General features: G+C 50.2%; 10 protein-coding genes across 10 annotated transcripts; 4 read left to right on the plus strand and 6 right to left on the minus strand.

Moving 5' to 3' along the window:
• Positions 1-1,393, minus strand: TRIVIDRAFT_182923 (uncharacterized protein; the record flags this gene model as incomplete). The annotated part of the gene is made up of 1 exon (XM_014096230.1): positions 1-1,393. The coding sequence occupies one exon, from the start codon at positions 1,391-1,393 to the stop codon at positions 269-271; it is 1,125 nt and encodes a 374-aa protein (XP_013951705.1).
• A 461-nt stretch (positions 1,394-1,854) lies between these two features.
• TRIVIDRAFT_226465 (uncharacterized protein) lies at positions 1,855-3,499 on the minus strand (the record flags this gene model as incomplete). Its single annotated transcript, XM_014096231.1, has 4 exons — positions 1,855-1,991; positions 2,046-2,262; positions 2,314-3,036; positions 3,089-3,499. The coding sequence occupies 4 exons, from the start codon at positions 3,497-3,499 to the stop codon at positions 1,855-1,857; spliced, it is 1,488 nt and encodes a 495-aa protein (XP_013951706.1).
• A 653-nt stretch (positions 3,500-4,152) lies between these two features.
• Positions 4,153-7,902, minus strand: TRIVIDRAFT_75944 (uncharacterized protein; the record flags this gene model as incomplete). Its single annotated transcript, XM_014096232.1, has 5 exons — positions 4,153-5,917; positions 5,975-6,521; positions 6,582-6,724; positions 6,775-7,506; positions 7,559-7,902. The coding sequence occupies 5 exons, from the start codon at positions 7,788-7,790 to the stop codon at positions 4,290-4,292; spliced, it is 3,282 nt and encodes a 1,093-aa protein (XP_013951707.1).
• Positions 7,903-9,005: 1,103 nt separating this feature from the next.
• On the minus strand, positions 9,006-9,765 carry TRIVIDRAFT_57368 (uncharacterized protein; the record flags this gene model as incomplete). Its single annotated transcript, XM_014096233.1, has 3 exons — positions 9,006-9,099; positions 9,153-9,685; positions 9,739-9,765. 3 exons carry the CDS (start codon positions 9,763-9,765, stop codon positions 9,006-9,008), a joined length of 654 nt encoding a protein of 217 aa, XP_013951708.1.
• A 1,199-nt stretch (positions 9,766-10,964) lies between these two features.
• Positions 10,965-12,652, plus strand: TRIVIDRAFT_111491 (uncharacterized protein; the record flags this gene model as incomplete). The annotated part of the gene is made up of 4 exons (XM_014096234.1): positions 10,965-11,071; positions 11,135-11,204; positions 11,259-11,760; positions 11,990-12,652. 4 exons carry the CDS (start codon positions 11,021-11,023, stop codon positions 12,537-12,539), a joined length of 1,173 nt encoding a protein of 390 aa, XP_013951709.1.
• Positions 12,653-13,145: 493 nt separating this feature from the next.
• TRIVIDRAFT_43268 (uncharacterized protein) lies at positions 13,146-14,368 on the plus strand (the record flags this gene model as incomplete). The annotated part of the gene is made up of 2 exons (XM_014096235.1): positions 13,146-13,406; positions 13,556-14,368. The coding sequence occupies 2 exons, from the start codon at positions 13,146-13,148 to the stop codon at positions 14,366-14,368; spliced, it is 1,074 nt and encodes a 357-aa protein (XP_013951710.1).
• A 345-nt stretch (positions 14,369-14,713) lies between these two features.
• TRIVIDRAFT_42734 (uncharacterized protein) lies at positions 14,714-15,715 on the minus strand (the record flags this gene model as incomplete). Its single annotated transcript, XM_014096236.1, has 2 exons — positions 14,714-14,802; positions 14,905-15,715. The coding sequence occupies 2 exons, from the start codon at positions 15,713-15,715 to the stop codon at positions 14,714-14,716; spliced, it is 900 nt and encodes a 299-aa protein (XP_013951711.1).
• A 2,029-nt stretch (positions 15,716-17,744) lies between these two features.
• On the plus strand, positions 17,745-20,291 carry TRIVIDRAFT_43411 (uncharacterized protein; the record flags this gene model as incomplete). The annotated part of the gene is made up of 1 exon (XM_014096237.1): positions 17,745-20,291. The coding sequence occupies one exon, from the start codon at positions 17,745-17,747 to the stop codon at positions 20,289-20,291; it is 2,547 nt and encodes an 848-aa protein (XP_013951712.1).
• A 580-nt stretch (positions 20,292-20,871) lies between these two features.
• Positions 20,872-21,638, minus strand: TRIVIDRAFT_226472 (uncharacterized protein; the record flags this gene model as incomplete). The annotated part of the gene is made up of 3 exons (XM_014096238.1): positions 20,872-21,077; positions 21,151-21,358; positions 21,480-21,638. The coding sequence occupies 3 exons, from the start codon at positions 21,636-21,638 to the stop codon at positions 20,872-20,874; spliced, it is 573 nt and encodes a 190-aa protein (XP_013951713.1).
• Positions 21,639-22,303: 665 nt separating this feature from the next.
• Positions 22,304-24,588, plus strand: TRIVIDRAFT_111493 (uncharacterized protein; the record flags this gene model as incomplete). The annotated part of the gene is made up of 5 exons (XM_014096239.1): positions 22,304-22,397; positions 22,852-23,067; positions 23,139-23,383; positions 23,478-23,543; positions 23,600-24,588. The coding sequence occupies 4 exons, from the start codon at positions 22,920-22,922 to the stop codon at positions 23,690-23,692; spliced, it is 552 nt and encodes a 183-aa protein (XP_013951714.1).
• Positions 24,589-24,895: the final 307 nt, after the last annotated feature.

Genomic DNA, 24,895 nt, shown 5'->3' on the forward strand with positions numbered 1-24,895 from the left:
ATCGGAAAATAAGATAAATTAAGGCAAACTGAAAATAATCTATCCAGCCAAGCCCGTTCCACAAACATCATGATCCAAGCCTCAGGGTTCTCACATCTCAGACCTTACTCAACCACATGCTAGCAAGACATTGATATCTCGGCAAATATCCTCACCAGCCCTACCAGGCTCATCCTCGCCATTTCGGCTATCATTGCTGGCATAAACGATTCCTCACATGCACACCCCATGCCCCCATCCCCCTTCAACGCCACATACGTCGAGATCATCACCCTCCCAACGCCCTCACTCCCCTTCCAACACTCCCCGTCTCAAAAACTTCCACGATGCCCAGTCCAACCGCCTGCCCCAGCACCCACTCCCACTCGACGCCCCAAAAGTCCTTCCATCGTGTCCCGTACAGGCCTCCTCCTTCAAATCGCTCTCGGAACCAGGTCTCCGGCGCCTCGCCCCATCTCGTCTTGTCCAGCATCTCGCGAAGCCAGTCCACCGCCCCCTCTGCGAGCTTAAGATACCGCCCGTGCCCCGGCACCGCGATGCGGAAGTTGGATGCTTCTGAAGAAGCCAGCGATGAGCCCGTTAGAGTCGGCGCGCCTCCGCTGCCGCCCGCGAGATGGAGCGCATTCTGGCCTCCCACTGCCGAGACGCTCCCAGAGGCAAAGCGAGACACGTGATGGATCGAAGTCAAGGTCGTCCGATCCTCCGGACGGATATGAAGCGTCGTCCCCGGCGCAGCCTGCAGCGAACTCGTCAGGAATCCCGCCCTCACCAGCTCGTCCGTCTGTGCATGCGTCACGGCGCTCCTCGGAAGCGTTTGGGCCGTAGGATTCTTCGTCAGAAACTCGAGGAATTGCTCTTTTGCCCCTTCAGACATGCCCGTCTTGCGCACCATAGCCTCCAGATCCGCCATCTCGATCAGGGCCTCGCCCATGCCGCCTCGCCGCTCGACCCTCACTTTGCGCAGCACGCCGCTTCTGGAGAGTTCGACCACTTCGCGCTCCACCCTTGACGGCGACGTCAGAATCGCGTTCAAGTGGCCCAGCGTGACTATGGGTGGCACCGTCAGCCTGTAGTTGAGAATCTCAGTCGATCGCGTAGACTTGAACCCCGTAGGCGGGACTGGCGTAAACATGCTGTTCCGAACATATCGCATCGCCTGAACAACGTCTCTCAGCGTCAGCTCCTCCTGGAGCATCTTGGCGACTCCCACGTCTGAGAGCTTGTCCTGAAACTCCGCCTCCAGGTCATCTTTCGCCGCCGGCTTCTTGCCCTTCCGAGGAGATTGAGATGAAGCCTTCGCGGCGCTTGTAGAGCTCTGTCTGGCCGGGCTTGGCCTGCTGGGCTTCCTCACCCGGTTGGACTTGCCCAGGATGGAGCGTAGGTTCTGTGGCATTTTTCCTTTCTTTTTTCTGTAACCGATGCGCTTAGTTCCTCTCTCTCGTTTTATTCAATCGCGACGAATTTGAAACTCCAGTCCCCGGTGACTCCTGTTGCCTAGTGTATAGTCATCCTATCATATCAGGCACACATCCAAAGCAACGTGGCGAACTCGCAGACGAATGAGGAATCATCTGAAAAAGTTTCGTTCAACGAACCCCAGAATGTAGAGAGCAAGCCACAGATAAGGAAATCAAGACTGCGAGTACAACTAGATGCGAATCCAGCTTCCTCGCTCACGAACACAAAAGTAATGACGAACTCCCGGTGCACGGACCATGCTACAGTGTCCATGTCTCATTATACAAACTGTAGACTTCTCATTGCGTACCTAGGCATGTATATAATTTAAGTCTGTATTTAATCGAAATATGGAATTATCAATCTCAGCTTACATGAAAAAATATATTTGTATCTTTAGTCAACCTTAACTTTCATTCCACTGCCTTCTTGAGCAATATCTTGCGTCATTACCAGGACAGAAGAAACCGAGGCAATCGATCCAAAGAAAGACGCCATTGAACTCCATCCAGTGTTGTAGAATGGATAAATAGCTATAGAAACAGCAGCAAGTATCAACCCCAAGCCGAAAAAAAACCACATCATACTGTATGCTGGCGATAACCACGACTTCTTCATGAGGGGGACAACCATAATAAGATTGCCTAGGACCGACATAATACTGCTTTGAATTAAATACCAAAAATCTGCATCCTCGGTACTACCTTTTCCGCCAGCTTTCCATGAAATTGCAAATGCCTTGGACCAAGGAATAATGGCTACAATCAAAAAGATAAGAATCAAAACCATGAGTGTAACGGTTTCCTAGATGTTCATTAATTTATGAGTAAATCGCAATAAAGTGTTTTTACTTACCTTTTTTGATTCTACTATCTTAGAAACCTTTGTCGTTGACTCTTCGATCCCTTCGATAACTTGAGATTGAGATTGCTCCTTCATAATGAGATCGTAGAGACGATCGCTATTGGGAGATGATCCTAGCCTCACACTATCGAGTAGTTCGATTCTTATGTCGATTCCCCTCAAGATGTAAGTTATGTCACTCTGTCCTGATTTCGATTCAGACACAAGCCGCGACCTCCCAATCAGGATCTCATGTTTCACACTCTCTATGATACGAATGACAAGATCTTCGGTCAGGCTTTTTGCCTTCTGTCGCCACTCCGAGAATAAATGCAATGAAAGTTCCCAATAATGGACCTCTAAAGCATCTTGGATGTACTGGAAGATTTGTTCATCACTTTGGCAGCTATTATTAAAGACGGGCTGTGGGGAGTGTGGATTAGTCCAAGACTTAACCACGTTTTCAAAGAAACTGCCGAGATCTCCTAAATATATGCTTTCAGGAGATAAAGATTGATCAGACACGTTGCCCTGTCGTTTTATAATTTTTTGTCGGATTTCATGTAGCCGATCTTGAATATCTTCTTGGTCATGGCGTGAGCCCGCGACTTGGAAGTACTCAGCAATAGCACAATCAAAGAAGTGCAATGGCTTAAAAAGTTCAACCAATTGTCTCTTAATCTCCTTACTCTGTATTGTGGGATATGGCGTATAATACTCGATGGTTTTTGGTGGCTGCAGTAAAGTTAGTGCCGGTCTATAATATTCTAGTCATTAAATAGCTTACTCGACGCCCATGTTGGAAACGGGCTCGGTTCTTGATTTTAAGCCTTGTTGCGCTTCTATTTTCAGGGGTATCTTGAATCCCCGACGTAAAACTGGCGAATAGAGACGATGAGTAGTGATTAACGCCCAAGTTTATAGTTCCCCGGTTTACACCGATTTGTAAGCCTGCATTATCACCAGAAAAGCTGTTATGGGAAGTTGGCTCATTGTCTTTTGGAGATATTATGAGAGAGTTGTGTGAGCGATTACTCCCTGAAGCGGATGCACCGATTCGTATGCCTGAATTATCACCAGCAAAGCTGTTATGGGAAGTTGGCTCATTGTCTTTTGGAGATATTATGAGAGAGTTGTGTGAGCGATTACTCCCTGAAGAGGATGCTTCATTGTCTGTTACTTCAGTTTCCGAAGTCATTGCTAGCACAGAAGATCGCCTTCAACAATACAAAAATAGTCAGGCTCAATCTCAGGCTCGTTTTGCGGGGTTGTGGTGACGTCGGCACATATACATGTAGAGTCAGCACGTGATGGAGCTGCTAGATACGGATATATGGTTTTACCGAACTTGAGAGTTCTCGACTTATTTGCTTCAGCGAGGCAACGTGGCTCGTCTTAACTGGTGGTTCTGTGAATTCTAGATATGCTGGAGCTTGTGCCGGCTATGGATCGAAGTATTTCCATGAAAGGAAGAAATTTGGATTAACTATTTATTGTGGAGGCCGCTAGCTTAATTATGGATTTTTTGGCGCAATATCAGGTACCTCTAGATATTTGTTAGAAAGTTGACATATTGCTTTAATGGTGATGACTAGAGTTATTTCAGGCTTATTTTATGTATCTTTCTGTACCAATTATGTGTAGTCCGTGCTTAAAACTGCGAGAGTTAACATTGAAGAGGAAGCCGGTTTTACATCTAGTTGTGCTCCATAGTCTTATAGGTACCTACTAAGGAAAGATTTAAATTTTGTGGCAAAACATAAGCCGCTACCCTGAAATAATTCCATCGGCATACTAAACTCCGACCAAAAGTGAACCTCACCACGCGTGTTAGTCGCAAATAGGCAGTTTGAAGCCAACAATTACCATCACTTAGATTTCGCTATAAATTTCAGTTACGCTAAATCAACAGTTCTGCAATGCAATTTGAGCACCCACTCATGACCAGTTCTCTCCACTTCAAGGCAAATTCGGAAACATTACAATAATTATCCAGCTGTAGTCAAAATATACGACGTGATTGCGCTCATCCGCTCACTCGTCAACTTCAACGAAATCTTCAAGAATTCCCTTCCAATTTCTGGCTCCTTCTGCTGAAGCCTCTTCCAAGACTCCAGCCCCATCATCCAGACAATGCAATCCCTCTCGACTTGCGCTGTCGCTGTCCGGCTCATTTCAGAGAAGAAGGGGAGCTCACCCAGCGTGGTTCCCGCGACGATGCTCTCGCAAAACCAGCCTTGTGGCAGGTCATATTCCGCTCGAATGATACCACGCTCAAGAAGATAGAAGCCGTCTGCCGGCTGGCCACGCTTAAACAGAATTGTGCCGGCAGCATATTCCTTGCGCTCAAAGTATGGCGTTGCTTGGAACCAGAAATCCTCGTTCTTGTCGCTCAGCCCCTGAAATATCTGCAGCATCAGCCGCAGAGGTTCATTAAAGCTCTGCCATCTGGATCGGCGCTGGATTTCAACACTGTTGAGTGCGTCATGAGCCGCCTCAGCAAGGTGGTTACGGCGTGGAGAGTTGAACGGCGCGTCGAAAGAGGCCAGTGTCGCCGAAGTTGTTGGGACATCTAGGCTGGCGGTTGCATGTTTCGTCGAACTTAGCTCTTCTTGCCGGGCATACAGCGTCTTGAGTAACTCGTTTTCGCAACTCTCTAGCGCCGAATTTAAATCTGGCAGTAACATGACCTCAATACTCCCGCTGCCTAGTCCAACAGCCCTTATACTTCGGCCAAGTTCGCTGTCAGCATCTATGCCACTCAAAATAAGGCTGACGCCCTTGTTGTTCAATAGGCGACTAATCGTGTTAAAGGCTTCACCGGCAGAATAGTCAAGTCCACTGACGTGCCACATGTCAAGAATAAGGAACTTGATCGGCTTCTGGGCAAACGCGTGATCGTCTAAAAGCGCTCGTATCTTGGCCTCCACACTGACGACGGTGCCAAAGAACAGATAACCTGTGAGCTTCATGATGTAGATTTGCCGACCGACTTGTTGCAAGTAGTTGTCCTGTGACGGGTTGCGTCTGACGGTAGAGGTTACAACTTCACCATCATAGGATGCGCGAATGGCCGATACTCTTGACGTCTGGATAACGAGTGATACAAAAGCCAACAATATTCCAACGCCAATGCCGACCACAAAGTCATAGATGCCCATGACCAGGACAATGATGATGACGGTGGCATACTCTGCAGGCCTCAGTTTCTTTCTTGGAAGCCATACTGCTTCAAGCAGCAGTTCAAACCCAAGGTCAAAAATCAGGGTTCCGACCATCATGACCGGAATCCATCCGATGATGCTGGGGCCAATAACCATGACGCCGAATGTGAGAAGTGCAAGCATGTAGCCGGCAAGCCGCTTGTTGCCTCCAGACCTCAAGAAGAAGACTGTATTAGCGTAGACCAAGTAGTTTTGGATGCTGCCTATGCACCCTGAAACAAAGTTGGAGTATCCATGAAGCCTTAATTCCTTGTCCAGATCGGCATTGTCTTCTCCGGAGTTGAGCGCCAAGGCGGGGACATTGATGGGTACGTGAAGAATGCCAAAGAATGTTAACGCGAACATGGCAGGGATTACTGAAATAATTGCCTTCCAGTTTACTAGGTGGAATTCTGTTCAAGATCGTTAGTCGTGAAATGCGATGAGAACGTGATGGAGAGAATACTCACGATATAGTGTGTAAAAGTACCACCAAGGTTCGTCTGGAGGAGGCCCAACGAAAATCCATCCTTCATCTCGGAGTGCGCCGGTGTCTAAGTTATCGAGCGAGAAGACAAATAGGTAAAAGACCAGTGGGATGGCTAGGATGAAGAGGGGAAGGAAATACTTGGATGCCCCCTTCATCTGTCCATAGAATAGGATAATAGCCAAAACAAGAGGGCACACCCAAAGAGGGATTGTCTTGGCCTCTATGAGCTTCTCCAATGTATCGAGGTTATACTCAAGGCTGCCTTCCAGCCGGGCAGAAACCTCGAAGCCGGTAGCTATCAAGAACCAACCAACACCTCCAATACATCCTATCAGGATATGCCTGGGGATGAATCCGACCATAAAGCCAAACTTGAACCGGCCCATGAGGTAGAACACCAAGCCAGTCAGCATGGAGCTCAGGGCATAGGCTACGATGGTTGTGGCGATGACTGCGTCGGGATTCTCTTCACCAACAATATCCAAGATCTTGGCCGCCATATTGTGAAAGAAAGGAACAACCTCAATCTGGACCAGAGTTAGACCAAACAACTAGTTATAGGTAGTTTCAAGGCAATATGCACGTACCAGCTCAGATCCTACCGCTCCTCTGAATATACTGCCCGTAGAAAAGACCAGCTGTGCCACAATTGTGCTGACATAGTATATAGAGATACCAGCAGATCCCAAATGGGAGAATAGGGGGGTCCCGAGTGGAAACAAGATCATGCCTAGTCTAGTCAGCCAGGTCCCTTCTTTTGAGGGTAAATAATGTGCTTACCATATGACAGGGCATCCAAGATGTTCAGAAGCAAGCCGACGGCAACGGCTGGAAGACAAGAGACTGGTTCCACGACGGCAGTCTCCCAGATGGCCTTTCGATTCCAGCTGCGCGGGCTGGATGCTACCTTGGCGATTTGGGTGAGATGATTCTCCATCTTCTGACGTTGCTCAGCGAGTCCATGCAGCCATCTCCGTCGAGCTTGAGATTTTTGACCTTCGAGATCGAGATCGATACTACTACTGGCTCCTGATCCCGAACCTTGCCCGCCGAGAAGAGGGGTATCCTCTGATACTTCTGGTTCGTCTGTCTGGGACTGATGTTGTGTCACATCGATGTGCGAGGACTGGGATTGCCCAGCATCGGCATTTTCGAAACGAGCTTGCGGGATGCTTGTCTGCTCCGTCAACGAGGACGGAGGGGACGACTTCTTGAGCAGATTGGTGAGCACAGAAGGCCCTTCTTCTCCCACTGCATGCCGTCCATCCTCTCCGTCTTCTGGCGACGGCGGCTCAGATACTTCAGGTATAGTCTCTGACGAAGGGTTTATGCTTCCTTCAATTGAGTCAGCATCCCCAAAATCTCCCCCGAATACATCGTGAATTGACGGTCTGTTTCTCTGGAGGAAGCTCGGGCGACGCTGTGATGAGCCATCGGATAGCAAGTAGCTTGCCAGCTCAGCGGTGTCTTCGCGGACACTCCTCGCGTTCTGTGCGCTGTCTACCGGGACTACTCCTATTGTTAGCGAAACATGGCGTCTGATGCGTACGGCACGATGCTTTACCTAATTGATCTCGCATTGAGGCATGGATGAAAGAGCGAATGGGTTCTTTATATCCTTGCGGAGATCCAACAGAGGAAGACAGCTGCTGGTGTTGCAAAGTTCCAGTCTCTAGCATCGAGCTCCCAGCCTGGCTCGCCGCGTCTGTGCGATCATGGTGCGACTGGTCCGTTTGTGAAACCAAGCTGGAAGCTCTCTTCCGCCACGGGGAGAATCCTAACACCGAGGACGACATGCTTGGAGCATCCAATGGCGGAGCTCCGCCGACGAGCTAATCGGCAATGGGTTCAATCACGATCCGACATGAGCAATTGGAAACGGTCTCAGAAGGACTTTGGCGCAGGATGGCTGGTGACGCAGAATGACAAGTGGCTCAGGCTATGCGCGGAGCAGGCAAAGGAACCGGAGGAGAAATAAAGGGTGGCGCAATCAAGAAGGAAAAACACATGCAGAAGAGAGTTGAGCATCATCCAGAGATAACGGCTATCAGGGACTGAAACTTTGCTAAATCAAGAAATTTCCGGGGCGGTGGCGCCGAGGCCGGGCCGTGCAAATGAAGTTGCAGCTTATCGCAGACGAGATTGTGCCCAATACCGTATCTTCACATTTCGATTCCTAATACCAATTGATTGCTGTTACTGCATTGTAATGCCTTCATGCACCCCAGCTCTGAGACGGCAGTGCTAGCAGACCTGCTTGCTCTGACGCTCTGCTTCTCGGCACATGTGCGTTGCCTGCAGCGCGATCGATGAATGGGCACAGCTCATCCTTCAGGCCTAGCATCATCCACCAATGGACCGTGAGATAAATGCCCACTCTCTGCACGTCTTCTGCAGGCTTAGACTGCATTAGTGGGCGGAATCAAGAAGAATCGATGTTGCACTATGTGTGTAGCACTGATCTAACTCAATTTCTCCGCTACGGGTCACGAGTTGCGCGATATCCTCTGACAGCAACAACATATTGCTCTCACCAGACAAGGGCTTTTTGGCTGAATATTGCTCACGCTTATAGCTTCAGCATTGGAGAGGCCTCCCGCTATCAATAATGTCGCATTGGTGGTTTAGTCTGCCCGGTTGGTGCTCCATTGAATCAAATTGAAAGATGAAAAGTGAAAAAAAATAGCCCATGATGTAATGTAACAAAAAGTTCATGTCCCTCGAAACACCTCCTCCAGCTCGCCTACCGCTTTTTAGACGAGCTAAACGTAAAGTCATTATCCTTGTGGCAGGCCAGTCAACGTCATCATGTTGTAACTGCACTGCTTCAATATATCCAAGCCCAGAGCCCAGGAAGAAGTGTCAGCTTTCTTCGGCAGTTGGTTGTCGTCTCTCGTGATTCAACCCCGATTAAAATCGAAACGGCGCTCCTACTATGAGTTGCCTCCCTCTCTATATCATACTTTTCGTCGAGAGGGGGTCTCATGACACATGCAATGCTTACAACTCTCTTAGCTGAGCTTCTGCAGATATCCTTGTGCAATCAGTCTCTCCACGTCTCCTTGTCGGACATAGAATTGGCTGTTCTTTGTCAAGGTAATTGCACTGCAATGTCTTGTTAAACCTTGTTTTCAACTCTGATATGGAATTGTACTCACCCATATTCTGTCTGAATTTCACCCGCATCTTTGAGAACACGAACGTCGATGAAAAGGTCCCTTGGTGGCTCTAGGCTCCCAGTGAGATCAATGTCCGTCCACTGTCCCTTGTAAGCCGCCAGTAAATCACCGTATTGCCGCACGTAATCCTCCTCCTGTGGGCTGAGACTGCTCGTGGATCCATCGCCGCTCGTCACTCCTTTGCCGCTGCCGGATGCACCAGCATCTCGTACCTGTTGGCCGGACAAGTCAATGACATCAGCGCCATTCCAGACGAGCTCCTCCAATTTATCAGTACGAGTTCTGTGATATGCCAGCAAGCATCGCTTGTTTCTGCGCATTGAGATGTGGTTCACAAGTAGTGTGTATGCAACAGCCTGGTCCTCTGCTGGGTCGAACGAGCCCTGGAAGGGCTCCAGAAGATCGTCAACATCTTTGTTGAGGTCTCTGACTTCTCTGGTGACTGCACGAACGAGCTCAGTCTGGTATGGAGGCAGATGTGCGAGATTCTGAGTTCTCTTGGCGTGTTGAACCTGTGGAAACTGTGAGACGCGCTTTGGAAAGGAATATCAGGGACGAATCGTACCAATTTGATGCCCAAGTCTCCATACATCTTACGAAGGATCCAGCTTTGTAATTTTGCTTGGTGAATTGGCTTTATTTCTGTATTTTTGAGATGCTCTGACTCCAGACAAAAAGTTTAGCCTGTGCTGTCAATGCGTTGCGAGAAAGACTGTTCAATGTCTTATCCTTAGGTGCAAATCCAACTTTGATTTGGCGGCTACTATAAATCGAGATCACGCTGAGACCCCACCATCCCCAATCGTCGGTACCTAACGCGCGAGAGCTGCCCCATATACAGGAATCAATGTTTTAGCATGCTAAGTTATAGATTTCGGCGTCGCGAAAGTGGTCGACTTTAATTCACACTCATTTTGCCATGATACAGTAATGCAGCAGTGCTCTTGGACGATGATTATATTGTAATATTTTATATTGTATTTCCATTTTTATATCATAAAGATTGGTATCAAGAGTCCCTATAGTAGCCATCGCCTTACCGTTCGTCAGGATAATCACTGAACGTGTTGCGACTTTCTTCAACAGCTTCTATTGCAACCGGATTCCCGATGAGCCCTATTAACTCTTCGAACAGTGTACCAAATTTTTCATGTTTGGGAACTAAAACAGCACTTTTGTTAGCAATGCTGTCGAACGCACATGGTAATGAAATTCAAGAAAACCAAGTCATGGCGATAAGTTCAGTGTTGCACAATGTGCTTGTTGTGTCGTCTTGCGGCGGGTCTTGAGGCCGCCTCCGAAACACGGACCAATTGTTTTCATCATGATATTCCCAGGGACTGCATTCAATAAAAGAGAAATTCTTGAAACCTTACCTCTTGTTTTGATGCTGGAAGCTTTCGTCCAAGTATTAGTATTCCTGCCATGAGCTTCTTGCTACAGCCGACGCAAGATACCCCGCATGAGAGAAATGTGGCATTTCTCATGGAATAGCTGTGCAGGCACTAGCTATTCCCTGGGTTTGACCCAAAAGCAGCTTGAGTGAAGAAATCTTCGCTTGGGATAGAAGAATAGAAGGAGAAAAAAGTTGACCAGAGTGGGAAGCTTATTTATTTGATCAACAAAAAATTGCTGCTCTATCGATATGGGATAAACATCGGCCCGAAGACCCACTCTTGCTCCAAGCTCGACGTAAGAGCTCCTGTAGCCTACAGTATCGCCCGCCACCAGGTTGGCACGACATACGGAGTTCAGCATCAAACAAGCCTTACCTCAACTCTGTACGGACCTCTCCTTCACAACTTCAACGAAACGGTCCTAGTCACAGCTCTACCAGGTGTATCACAATGCCGATTGCACCTATAATCACATTCAAGGCCGGCCAGTGTGACATCGACGTAAGTTACCCGCAAGGCGAACTCCGTTTCATCCCACCTGGCCGCTGACATCGCTCTTGTTAGACATCGTCGAAGCCATACAAGGTCACGCCACAGCCCGAATCTGGCTACATCTATCTATGGTCCGAAGATGGTCAGTAACGCAGGAGGTCAGCTTATACCTGAGCAGCCATTAACCAAAAACTAGACCTGGTGCATTTCTGCTGGCGGCGACGTGACCAGGCGCTGGATGACCCCGAAGTCATCGACCTCGTCATGGTTCCCACCGACGGTAGCTTTCTCCCATACGAATACAAGACAACCCCTCAGCCAACATCAAAGACCAACGGCCGCATATTCGCCCTGAAATTTGCCTCTTCCTCTCAACGCCACCTTTTCTGGATGCAGTCCAAGCCTCAGGGACGAAGTGGCGACCCGAGCCACTTCAGCCCCCGGGATCGCAAGATTGGCGACATTGTTCACAGACTCCTGCAGGGCGAAGATGTTAATGTGACGCGGGAACTGGCGGCTGTTCGAAACAACAATGATCACCAAGACGATGATGATGAGACCATGGAGGACATCGAGGGCCACGGCCACCAGGATCACCACGCGGGAGGCAGCGGCGGTGCTGGCCCCGATGCGACGGGAGGCGATATAAGAGAGGAGGGTGAGGGCTCGAGAGAAGGCGGAGCTGATGGAGCAAGAGCGTAGGTAACCCCCCTTTTCTTCATGGCTGATCACGAAACGGTCCGCGCAAGGTTGTCTGGTTCAAATCACTGGTCCCTGAGAGTCAAGAACATACTTTGGCATCAATGAAGGCCAATTAGTGTACTAAGAAACTTCCTTGTACCTTTGAACAGAGCTACGCCAAATGATATGATGATTCTGCCACGTGACTGAAGCAACTCGAAGATGACGAAGCTAATTTCTTTCCAGAGCTTCGTCTTCAACCCCAGATGCCGCGGCTGCAGTAAGAAACTTTCTCGATTCGCTGAGAGGCCAATCCGGCCTTGCTGGTGGACAGCAGCAGCAACAACAGCAGGCAGATATTGCTTATCCGTATCTGAGCCACCTCCTACCAACCTCTATCACAGTTCCCATCGTCGATACCCTCTCAGCTGAGCAGGTAGACTCGCTTCTCAGCTTCCTACCGCCAGCCGTCATCGTGCTCGCTAGTGACACAGTCGAGCTCGACGGTAGATCAGACCCAACTGCCGAGCAGATCCGGGCTGCCAACGAATCATTGTCGTTGGAAAAGAAGCAAGCCTTGTTGAAGAAAGTCCTTCGAAGCCCTCAATTCCACCAGGCCTTGGGAACGCTGACAATGGCTCTTCGAGACGGGGGTCTGCCTAGCATTGCCGACGCACTTAGCGTAAAGGTTGAGAATGACGGGTACTTGCAACCTGGAATTCCCATGGGCGGTGGCTATGCTGTCAAGGCATTCATTGATGGCGTCAAGAAGACGGTTCAGGACAGCAGGCGGTGATTTCTTACTGATGCTGGTTACGTCTCATGATATCAGGTAGAGGGCCTTCATTCTCATTGGCATATTTTAGGGTTTTCCTGCAAGGAAGTGGATTAATGAGTACGATTTCAGTAACATTTCACCTTAATTTTCTAAGTTTCTCGATGATGGTCTTGCTGGAGGTATTTATTTGTATGGCGACGCTACTCGTAGTTTCAAGTTACCTTCGCGCGCCAAGCTGTTTTCTGGTGACGATTTCCAAAAGGAATTTCCTCTGGTCACTGCTCTGGTAAGACTTTTCAGGCCTCTAAAAGGCTTATTTAGGAGACGAAAGCTTTTCACACCGTCTTACAAGGGAATAAATCGTCACCAGAAATCGGGGTGGGCGCGAAGGTATTCCTTGAGAGAGTTCCTGGATGCAGGTACAGTTGAAGACTGCTAGCAGTGGAGCGATTGGTGGGTTGCAGCGCGCTAGGCTATTGATGGATGCGGTGGGCACCCAATTTACAGTGGCATCTTCAATTCATTGTCTTCCATTGGATTCCTTTCATACCATCTATTCCAGAAATCATGACCCGGTAAACAGCTTGCACCTCTCACATCTCTCTTCTCATTAAATTAGACGCGATGGACCTGCCTTTTCCGACCGACGTACAAGAATTCGACAGCGATGAGCGTATATCTTTCTCAAAGTTAGATAACAAGTTCATAGCGGTCCATGACGATGGAACCGAATTCGAATTCGATGCCGACCAGAAGAAATGGGTTCCTACGGAAGAAGAGCCATTGGAGGACGATCTGGACGACCTTAGAGAATACAGCGGAACCCCTGCAGATGATGATGCGTCAAATAAGAAGAGGAAGCAAGGAGTAGAAAATGGAGACGCGGTAAGTCGGAAAGCCGATTCCAGAATGTCATATGCCTGCTCGCAGTGCCACGGCGCAACTCCAGCAAGCCGCTGCTCTCACGAGATACTGACTACCTATGCCTCGAATAGAACGATGGAACCCCCAAACCTGCGCGTCCAAACAAGAAGCAAAAGCCTCCGCCGCAACCTAAGCAGAACACAGCCGTCTATGTGACTGGCCTCCCCGCCGACGCCACGGTCGACGAAGTCCACGACCTGTTCTCTCGCAAGGGCGGCGTCATTGCCGAGGAGATTGATAGCGGAGCGCCGCGGATCAAGATGTACAACGATTCCGAAGGCAACTTCAAAGGCGATGCCCTCATCGTCTTTTTCAAGCCCCAGAGCGTCGACATGGCCATCATGCTGCTAGACGATACCAATTTTAGATTTCTGCCTAGCGGAACAACAGAGGGAAGGATTCGAGTCCAGGCCGCTGATTCAAGCTACAAAAAGACACAGTATGACCAGGAGGGGGGTGCTGGCGAGGCAAGCAATGGCAATGGCCAGAAAAGACAGAGGAATGAGAGGGATCGACAGAAGATCATCAAAAAGACACAGAAGCTTGACGCTAAACTCGCAGATTGGGATGACGATGATCCATACGCGTCATTGGTGCCATCCAACTCAAAGCGGGACAAGACAGTCATCCTACGGCACATGTTCACTCTCCAAGAGCTGGAGGAGGATCCTGCTGCCTTGTTGGAAATCAAAGAAGACATTCGAGACGAGTGCTCCAAACTCGGCGCCGTCACCAGTGTGGTTTTGTACGATTTGGAGCCCGATGGCGTGGTATCCGTCAAGTTTAAGAGCACAGAATCTGCAGCCGCCTGCATCAAGCTCATGCACGGACGAAGTTTTGGCGGCAGCACAGTCGAGGCATCACTGTCGGAGGGCGAGAAATTCAAAAAGTCACAGAATGAAGCCAACGAGGACTCGGATTAAAGAAGGGAACCCTTGGGAAGAGGTGCAATCACTATTTTCTCCCTCCCCCAGATTTTAATATTTTGTAAATTGCATTGATGACTACTTACAAAGTAGTATTGACTGATACCCCCTATAAACCTACGTTTTTTTTACCCCATGAATGTTTGCCCACCGAAGCCACGTCCTTGCTGTTCATGATTCAATCCTCGTATCGTTGCTAATGCTACATATGCCAGAACAAAAATAAATAAATAAATAAATAAATAAAACAAGCGCCGTTCGCTGCAAAAAGACCCTGAGAAACATGGAATGCGTGTCCAAAGAGGTTAGATCGCAGGGGAGACGTACATAATAGCAGGGGGTTCATTTCGCGTTGATATCGACATCTTCGGCAAGCGTGTACCAAATAGCAGCGTTGATAATCTTGCCCACGATTTCAAGTTCCATATCATCTGCAAATACTGTGAGCACAATTCTATACGAAAAATTGGGGAAGGAATGAACAGGTATCGTCCGATGAAGTCTTCACAAAACCACTTATTCAGAAATCTTACCTCTGGGCGCATAAATCATGACAAAGTCCTGAGAGACGGGCATCTGGATGAATCTGTTCTTCCACGCCAACGGATGCCTCTGTCCCCAGCCCTTTTGCAGGATTTCCTTGATGTCATTCGGGTGGAGGCACATGTGCATGGAGTGATCAGAGTCGTGGACGTGGGCGATTTCGCCTTGGCAAGTGGTTTGCAGCGGATGTCTCGCGAAGAGGGCCAGGCCGTGCTTCTCCAGACATGAACGCTCGGTGCCAAACATGTTGGGGTTCCTTGCACTCAGTCTCTCCATCGCCCGGCGGAGGGCGATGTAGCATTGCCGGGAGCCGTGCTGGTCGAGCTGTCGCTGGGGTGCGATGCCGGCTACAATAGGTCGAGGGCCGGCACGATAAGGGAGATGCTGTCCACTCAGCACACCCGTCTTGGGGTCGCGGTTTGGATCGGGCAATGGGGCTGTAAAGGGATCGCGCAAGGTGAGCATGCGTAAATAGGTTATCCGGATATATCCTTGGATGGTGGACGGCGTGCCTCCAGGTCCGAGATTGAGGAAATTGTGGTAGTCATTGTGGATGAGCAGGGCGAGGGGAATGAGGCACACGACTGCCTCGGCCAGGTATGAATCCAGGAAATGGATGGCGAGCACAACGCCCATGGAAATAACAAATACGGCAGTGCCGTCTAATGTGACGGATATGGGCTTCTGCTGGACGATGCAGGCGGTCTTCAGCAACTCTAGCTCTGACTGTCTTGAGGCCTCCTCATTGATATCGGGAATCAGAGACAGAGACGTTATTGTCTCGGTGGGAGCAATTGACATAGACATGACGGCAACGTGGGAGAGGCAAGTATTGGAAGAGAGAGAGGGAGAGAGTACGACCACGAAAGTTTAAGGCACTAGTATAAGCCAGCTACCATACGAGAGCTGGTCTAAGTTGGGGTTTGACATATGTGAGGAGGTGAGGAGTCGCGGACAGGTTATATGGCCTGGACGATGTGGGAAAACAGGGTCTAGGTCAGGGGGACGTCCGGCGGTCGGCGGCAAAGGAGCTGTGGCGGCTGATGGCTGGGATGTTTTCTTTTAAAGATGCATTCAATGGGGTCTCTGCGGTGGTGAGGAGATTTTGACCAAAGAGGAGAGAGCCAATGGACTGAAGCGGCTAAGTATCGAGGCCTGGGGGGGTTGTGACGGTGGCTGAGGTTGAGCGAGGGTTTCTGCATCATATCACGTTCCACATACTCAGCAGCTGGCGGCGAGGCAAGGGACTGGGCCGTCTTCGCTGATCCTGATCCAGCAGATCACGAGGAGGATGACTGTATTTAGCCTCATGACGTTGGGCTGATGTCGGTTGGAGAACGATGCGTTCAAGCTTTCACCCTTTGCTCTAACCGGGGCGCTAAGCGTTTTGCATGGTGGAGGCAGCTTTTAGCGACGAGCCGATATTCGAAGGGTTTCTGGAGCCGTTAACGATTCGTGTTGCCCTCTAATACCATCAATACTAATACCGGCCGGCATACCACGGCCCTGAGGATGAGGGCGGGAAACAGGTGGCCACCCCCTTTTCTGTGTTGCCGTCCGCTTGTGACACAAGGTCTAGCTTCGCTCGACTCGAGGTGGGCAAGACAGCAAATACGGTTCCAAAATAGCTTATTAAGATCTCACTCCGAGACCCCCGACGAGCCTGTGGCGCAGTTCTCCGCATTGGCAGCACGCCGGAAGACCGATCCCGATGGCTGGAGCCTGTTTTAAAACGTCGTGTTTGGGGTCATGCGTGCTTGGGAACGAAGCCGTGATTGCCAACGCTGGACGGCCGATTGGCCAAGCAGACTACCTGGTAGGTAGGGATAATGTAGGGGGGCCGTTGCTCACCGATAGATAGGTAGGCAGTCCGGAATATTATTCGTACATACTTGTACGATGTCTCCGTGGACTTGCTTCAATAGCTCCGTATGGTGAATGGGCCGTTTCTAGGCCTCGAGCCGCACAACAGTCACCTGTTGTTCTTTGGGTGAGTTGTTGGCTTGTCGTTGGCTTAGTGAACCATATACTACTAATGCCTAGCTGAACCTTGATGTGCTCCGTACTTGTACATGAGCGGCATCCACCGTATCCGCACCAAGACCTTGCAAAGATGCAGGGTAGCACTGCATCGTCCCTGGACTGAGGCTGGTCAAGTCAAGAGTACGGGCACCCAAGCTGGGGTGAAACCTGACAAGTCTGTACTCGTACTTTGAAGTGCTGGGTGGATGGCTAACAAGGAGATTATTTTAGTAGCACAACTCACGGCTAGTGCCATCTGAGAAATGATTTTGGAAGCCGCTGGCAGTATTTCCGGCGCTTCATGTTTTTAGGCTGCAGACGAATGTTGCTGGTTTGGGAGCGCTCTGCCCAATGGCGAGGCTTGGGCGCTACCGGGGCGTTGCCCAGCAACCCAACGCAGCAAATCCCACTATCCCACTATCGCGCTCGTTGCTGCCAAGCTCAGCTCGACGCTGACATGGGCCGCGACGACTTTGTTTGCTGTTTCCCTCTCGAAAAGCCCCTCATGCATTCCATTTTCCTCTCCTGATTCAGCGAATTGGTGATCGCGCAAGTGCAGTCGGCTGCCGCCTTTAGCATCTCATTTTGGCTGAAGACTGGAGTTTGGACTGCTTGTTTATTGCGCTGACGCAGACCGCATTGTTGCTTATCACTGCACGGCGATAATTTGCTCGAAGCGGAAAATACGAGAAAATAACAAAGGGGAAAAAAGGGAAAAGCGTCGATTGGTGGTATGAGACAAGATTAGGAATTCCTCATTCCATTATTTCGTCGCTAATATCGTATCCTCGTCTCATAGATACCGATTATGCGGCTCTCAAACCCGTTGCGGCGGTCCCGCGAAACGCGGCTGCCCATGTACCAGAACCCTAATTCGACTTCGAAAGAGCGCTCCTCCAACGATGGCTACTATTCTTCCTCAGATGGCGATTCAGAATCATCGTTTTCGGGTCCATCGTCAGACGGATCGAGACACGTATCCGAGTCATATCCTGTGCGACCGCTGCTAGTTCAGAAGAGGAATCAAAGACCTGCTTCTACGCGGCCGGGTGGTTTCTATCCGTACAGATTGCCGCCGCGAATTATCCGCTATGTTGTTCTTGCGGTATCTGGGCTAATAATCCTCATGATTATTACCCTGGTACGGGCAAGCCAGGTTGAGAACTGGAAAGTTGCCAATGGCCAAGCAAAAAGCAGACCGACGCCCCCTCCTATGTGGGAGAAGTTTCCATTTCTGGAGAGATATTATGGTGGTATACGCACTTTGGTTCCTTTTAAGGAGAACAAGCCCGAGTACCCCAAATCTAGCGAGCCCGTGCCATCGAATCCGCCATCTCCCGCCAAGGCTGAGAGTCGCGAAAAGGAATTTCCCGTCAGCCACTCGTGGGCAGACTACGCTGGACGAAATAAAGAAACCGATATTAAGGAGTGCTTCCTGGATGCTGCTGGCAAGATTCGCCCACCCCCTCTTCGTTATTACGACGGCCGACCAAGCGGTTTTCCACTGCATGTCACTGGCTCTTACGAAGTTCTTAAATTACCGGAGGAAGTCTGCTTTGAGCGCTATGGAAAATTTGGTCCCTATGGATTTGGATACTCTACTCGTACTGGTGGTCTAGGGACGGGAGAGAACGGTGAAAATGAAGGCGCAGATTCGGTTTGGGGCTCCGGCTCTCGTGTGGACTACCGCGAGATCGACTGGGCAGAAGTTCAACAACGCTGCTTCAAGGCCAATGCTGGCCGATACAAGGGATTGCCGGCAAAAACGCCTTCCCCTCAAGGCTTTTACATTGGTAACTCAAAGGCGACGAATGTCCAAGCTCGTGACTCTCAGTCAAAAGATAACGGCAAGACGACGACTGCGGCCGAACATGCGGACTCTGCACCAAGCAAGGAGGGCACTTCTACAACTGAGGTGGCCAAGCAATCACGAACCGCCGTTGTGATCAGGTGCTGGGATGAGTATCTATTCCGAGAAGATGATTTGGCCAACCTTCGATCGATGATTTCTGAGCTTTCGCTAGCTTCTGGAGGTCGATATGACGTTCACTTGCTAGTTCAAGTCAAGAATGATGCTAAGCATCCTGTCTGGGCTGACCATGAGATTTACGAGCAAAGGATTCGAGACACCATTCCGAAGGAGTTCCAGGGACTGGTCACGCTTTGGACCGAAACGCAGATGCTCTCCCTGTACCAAGGCATCTATGATCTGTTCAGCCGCGGCCCAGAACTCCCGGTTCATGGAGTTTACCGTGGGCTCACCATGGCCATGCAGCACTTTGCATACCTGCACCCCGAGTACGACTATTTCTGGCAGTGGGAGATGGACATCCGGTATACGGGCCACTACTACGACCTTCTATCCAAGCTCGAAAACTGGTCCAAGGCTCAGCCACGAAAGGGACTGTGGGAGCGAAACTCACGATACTACTTCCCCAATGTTCACGGTACTTGGGAGGACTTTTCACAGATGGCCCGAGTGCAGAGTGAAATGGGAACTCCTGGAGCCGATAATGTATGGAAGAACCTGCCCGGCGTTGACGGCCAGCCTCCGGAGGCGGCCACAAAGAAGAAGATCAAGACTGTTTGGGGTCCTATCCGCCCTGCCGATGAAAATGATTGGTTTGAGCACGAAAAGGACCCGGTCCCACCGACGTCGTATGATACTGACCACTACCAATGGGGCGTTGGTGAGGAAGCAGACTTGATTACTCTGAATCCCATCTTCGATCCTGAAGGCACCACGTGGGGCTTGAAGGACGACATTACCGGCTTTAACCGATCACTTCCCTTCCCTCCTCGACGAGCCAGCATCATCACTACGTCTCGAATGTCAAGGCGACTTCTCATGACGATGCACAGGATGACGGCACACAAGAAGCAGTTTGCCTTCCCCGAGATGTGGCCCGCAACAGTTGCTCTTCAGCACGGATACAAGGCGGTTTACGCACCACACCCCGTGTATGTGGACCGCAACTGGCCTATTGATTACATGGCTCAGACATTCAATGGTGGCCGGGATTCAACTACTGGCGGATCAAGGACAAGCCTCTACGGCGAGCGAGAACACAACCTCAGGGGATTGACCTGGTTTTATAACTCTGGCTTCGGTCCCAACCTGTACAAACGCTGGCTGGGTTTGAAGGTGAACAACGACGGCGGAGAAGAATTTGAAAAGACAGAAGATAAGAGCCGAGCTGGTGCTGGAGTCGGCGCCATGACCGGAGGCGAGGGCCGTATGTGCCTTCCTCCCATGCTCCTCCACCCTGTTAAGGAGGTGGACATTCCCATTGAGGCTCCTCCACAAGAGGGAGAGACGGGGAATGAAGTGCCTGAATCAGATCCAGAGGCGTGATCATCCTCATGTGGAACTGATTTTCTAATGAGGTTTTCTTTTTGGGCGACTTATTGAGCATTAGGCGTCGCTGTTTGTTGGATATTCATTTTCCTTTCTTTTTCTTTAGACTATTGTTGGGTATATGACGCGAAAGTCGTGATGATAGAGATACCCATGTAATATGATGGGATGTATAATCCGTACGATACTATATACTCTTCCATTAGAGTTGGGAGATGATGAATTGAATGCTGTACATATTGATTGTTTCTGTCTAGCAACTCGTGAGCTCCCTGCTACTCCTTTCTTTGCGCAATCTGGTGGTATATTGTCAGAAAAAAGACTAGGTTTAACGAAAAGGCTTTCTCTTTGCATTGTAATTTCTCATGCGAACATAAAAACCATTATTATTTATGCCCTTGAACTTCCACATTTTTTTCGATGTCGTATCGTCCCTGTTACCCAGAACAAGTTCTTCCCCCAAGAGTCCTCCCCCCTTTTACGCCAATTGAATGTGTAATTGTCCGCCAGATGTTTTACCCAGCGCAGACAAAGCATGCAAAGCTTGTTCTCTCAAAACCCTCTTGTGGAGGTGAGCTCAAACCACTCGCTTGACCTCGAAGAAGCGACGCAGCCACCAGACCTGGAAGAGGGATTCACCAATGACGATGCCGATGACGAAGAGGTTCCACCACTTGACTCGGGAGTTTGTGCTCTCGGCGGTGTTGCGGTGGGTGCGCTCGCGGACGACGATGTACTGCTGCTCGTCCTTGATCTGGGCGAGAAGATCGGAGAGACGTCGGACTAAAGTTGCAAAAGAAGAGTTAGTGAAGCTTTCAAGGAGCAGGTTGACATGGTAAGGAGAGCTATTATGTACCTTCGGACTCGAGAGGATCACTGGGGCTGTCTGATTCGCTGACATAGACGATGCCGTGGACGTTGAAGGAAACCTCCTTGGTGTTGGCGACCCAGTGCTGGTTACCGAAGCAGTAGGTGTATTTGCCGTCGTGCATAGCGGTAAAGGAGTGGTCGCCGTTGGAAACTGTCCTCTCGTTGATCTGGTACTCGCCCGCGGGATTCATGATCTGTCCAAGTGACATGTGTTAGCTGACATCAAGCTCATTTCCCTGATTCCCTTCTGCCTACAAGGCATCCGTCTATTGCAAGCCGATTAAGATTGAAACGAGACACGGAGCTGAGTCATACCCAAAAGTCAATGTCGAGGTTGCCTGCACTGCCAAACTCGCGGTCGCCGACCTGGAAGGTGACGGTCATCTTGTCGTCCCGGTGGAGGCTCTCGTGGAAGCACTCGATGCCACGGGCTGGCAGCACGATGTTGTGCGCCACCACAGCCTGGAAGGCCATGGCGGCGGCGAGGAACGTCCTCGCTGCTGAAAGGAGATGCATGTCGAGCTGCGGGGGTTTTGGATTTGGGCGGGAGAGAATTGAATTGGCTGGTGGGAGAGACAAGATTGGAAGCTCTGTTCTGCCCTGCGCTGCTCTGCTACTATCACCAGTTTGGTCGCGAATCGAATTGACCACCTTGGCCTACAATTCCACCCACCAGCCGCCCTGCAGACCACGCCGCTGTCCTGGCTACAGGGCTCGCAGGGCCGCGGTTTTACCGACAAGGCCTCAGGGGCACGAGAGAATCGAGATACAGCCACGATACTTTGGCGAGAGATGACGAATAGTGGGCCGCGCGGGTGGAGATGGGCACTCTGGGGCTGATACGAATGTACCTTGCGAGTACCGTTTGGCCGCGATAAGGCACGAGGCGGCGCGGGCTGGTAGAGGCGAATCTGGGCAGCGACAAGTGGGCGGTACCCGGTACCTGCACCCTGTCCACGCCTGCGCTGCAGCACCCTTCAGCAGTAACGAGTACTCGCACAGGTGGCTTCGTACAGTGAGTACTCTTCTCGCAGTGGCCAGTCAACGCCTGGCGCCCCTTGCCCCTCTCCCTACTAAAAGCCTTAGTCGCTTGCGCCCCCCCAAAAGCCAGCCAGGCAAATCCGGTTCCCTTTCTCCCACTCCGATCTTCCAGCAGTCTCACCGACACAAAACCTTACGAAGACACGACCCTTTCGCTTCGTCCTCTCGTGTGCCCAACGCGAACGCCCCCAGGTGAGTTGCCAGCGTGTCTCGCGCCCTCTGTTTTCCTCTCCAGCCCTGCGGCCTGCGCTGCCTGATGCATTCGTCTTTTCCACGCTCTCCTCCTCCAGGGGGCGCTAGCCGGAGAAGACAGCTCAGCGAAAAGCAAAAATGCGGCAGCCTGCTTCAGCCCATCCCATGCCCATCGCAGCTTCATCCATGCCCGGATACTGTGTCCTCAAGCATCTCGCGAGCACGCATCTCTGTCCTTCTCGAGATAAATAGCTGTCGTCCAGGGCATCTTGGTCGCTGGAGAGCTGCCTGCCAATTGCGTCCTGCTCTGCACCACCCCAAATCCTGTTCACGCCATCGTCGCTCCATTTACACGTTTTGCACACCACCCTGAGAAAAATAAAAAAAAAATTGGCCTCCCCCTGCTCTTCTGATTCCGACTTGGCCTTGCCTGCTTACGCGTATCATCTAACAGGACTCTTTTTTTCTTCTTCTATTCACATATTCGACGTTTGTTAGGCCGCGTCGCCACCAGTCGCAATCATGGGTCTCGCCTTTTCTAAGATTTTCGACAAGCTGTGGGGGAAGAAGGAGATGAGAATTCTCATGGTCGGTCTTGATGCCGCTGGTAAAACCACCATTCTGTACAAGCTGAAGCTTGGTGAAATCGTCACCACCATCCCCACTATTGGTACGGAACTCCTCCATCCCCCCGCGCTCCGTCTTGCCCGCTCCTAGTGTCGCTAACACCCCGCTGATTAGGCTTCAACGTCGAGACTGTTGAGTACAAGAACATCCAGTTCACCGTGTGGGATGTCGGTGGTCAGGACAAGATCCGTCCTCTGTGGAGACACTACTTCCAGAACACCCAGGGCATCATCTTCGTCGTCGACAGCAACGATCGGGATCGTATCGTCGAGGCCCGAGAGGAACTTCAGCGTATGCTGAACGAGGATGAGCTGCGAGATGCCATCCTGCTCGTCTTCGCCAACAAGCAGGATCTGCCTGTATGTCATCTCTTCCCTCCATAATATGGCTTGAATAGCCGTGCTCCATCACCCTTCCGCGAGAACAAATATACTAACTCCGAATCCCCGACAGAACGCCATGAACGCTGCCGAGATCACCGACAAGCTCGGCCTTCACAGCCTGAGACAACGCGCCTGGGTAAGTAGAGTGCTTCTAGAGGACATCGGTCCAACCCGCTAACATGCTTCCTACAGTACATCCAGTCGACTTGTGCCACATCCGGAGATGGTCTGTACGAGGGTCTCGAATGGCTCGCCACCACTCTCCGAAAGGCTGGTCACCAGTAAACAGACTACCCCAGGACCCTCTACCGGTAGAGCCTCCCGCTCTCCATCCCGCTTCCCTACCGCAAACTCTCGCAAAGTTCTTGCCAAGCTCGAGAATTCGGTTGTAATTTGCAAAGTTATATCGATCATACCAATCAAAATTAATCCATAAATTGTGTCAACTCTTTTCTTTTTTTTCACAGTGCATTGCACCCATGCGCTCTCACATACCACCTGTCGTGAGCCTGTTGATATACATACCCTAACCATGTGTCTGAATTGGAGGGGGAGAGGATCTAGCTCTTGGAAAAGAAGGTTGTGTGGGCGTGTCCAGAAGACTTCGTTTGGAATTCGTTTCAAAGGGAAAAACTAGAGCTGTGGATGACCGGGCTGATCATTGCCACTTACACACATCACAGCCATTCTCAAGCGCTCAAATAACTTGGAACGGAAAAAGGAATACTTACAAAAAAGAAGAAAAAGAAAGAAGAAAAAAGAAGTGGCAAGATTGACAAAACCCGGGAGAGGAAAGTTTGGGGAGATGCGAGGGGGCTCCTTGTTATTACGACTGGTGCCTTGGGCTCATGCTTGATGACGGTTGTGTCTGTTTTTCATTGTCTCTCATGTCGTCGTGTCATTGCGCTAGATTGGCGGAGTTGGGTTGTTCGTTGAAGGCCTCCCGGCTGGGAATGATCGTAGCGGATTGAACGGATGGGTGTGAGGGAACAGGATTATCCGTGTTTCTACGCTTTTATTTTTTTATTTTTATTTTTACTTACTCTTCTCCTTATCTTGTTTTTCTTCTGTTGATGACATGAACGGGTGATTGGCTGTGTGGCATCGCCACGTCTTGACTATGGAGGGGTATGAGGCTGTATCGTGAAAATGAATCAATGAATGAATGGCTGCATTAATGGATGGACAATTGCATGCAGTTGAGGGAACAAAGACTCGATATCCTGCATGCATGAGGATGAATGGGTGTATTTGATGTTTATTCTTAGTTTATCTCATGATTCGTTCCTATTATTGCGTTTTTGCTGACGAGTCATTCTCGGCCGAGGCAAGTCATTGAGCACGTGTACTGTTCTGCCTCAATCAGCGTAGTCTGCCTTGCCAGAGCAAGAACAGGAACCAATCAAAAAAAGATTGCTGAATAAGTGCACTCTAAAAAAAATGCCAAACAAGGGAAATACCAAAAAAAGGTTCCAGAGGGAGTCGAAC

The sequence above is a fragment of the Trichoderma virens genome (assembly GCF_000170995.1).
Source record: "Trichoderma virens Gv29-8 chromosome Unknown TRIVIscaffold_88, whole genome shotgun sequence".
Taxonomy (NCBI): domain Eukaryota; kingdom Fungi; phylum Ascomycota; class Sordariomycetes; order Hypocreales; family Hypocreaceae; genus Trichoderma; species Trichoderma virens.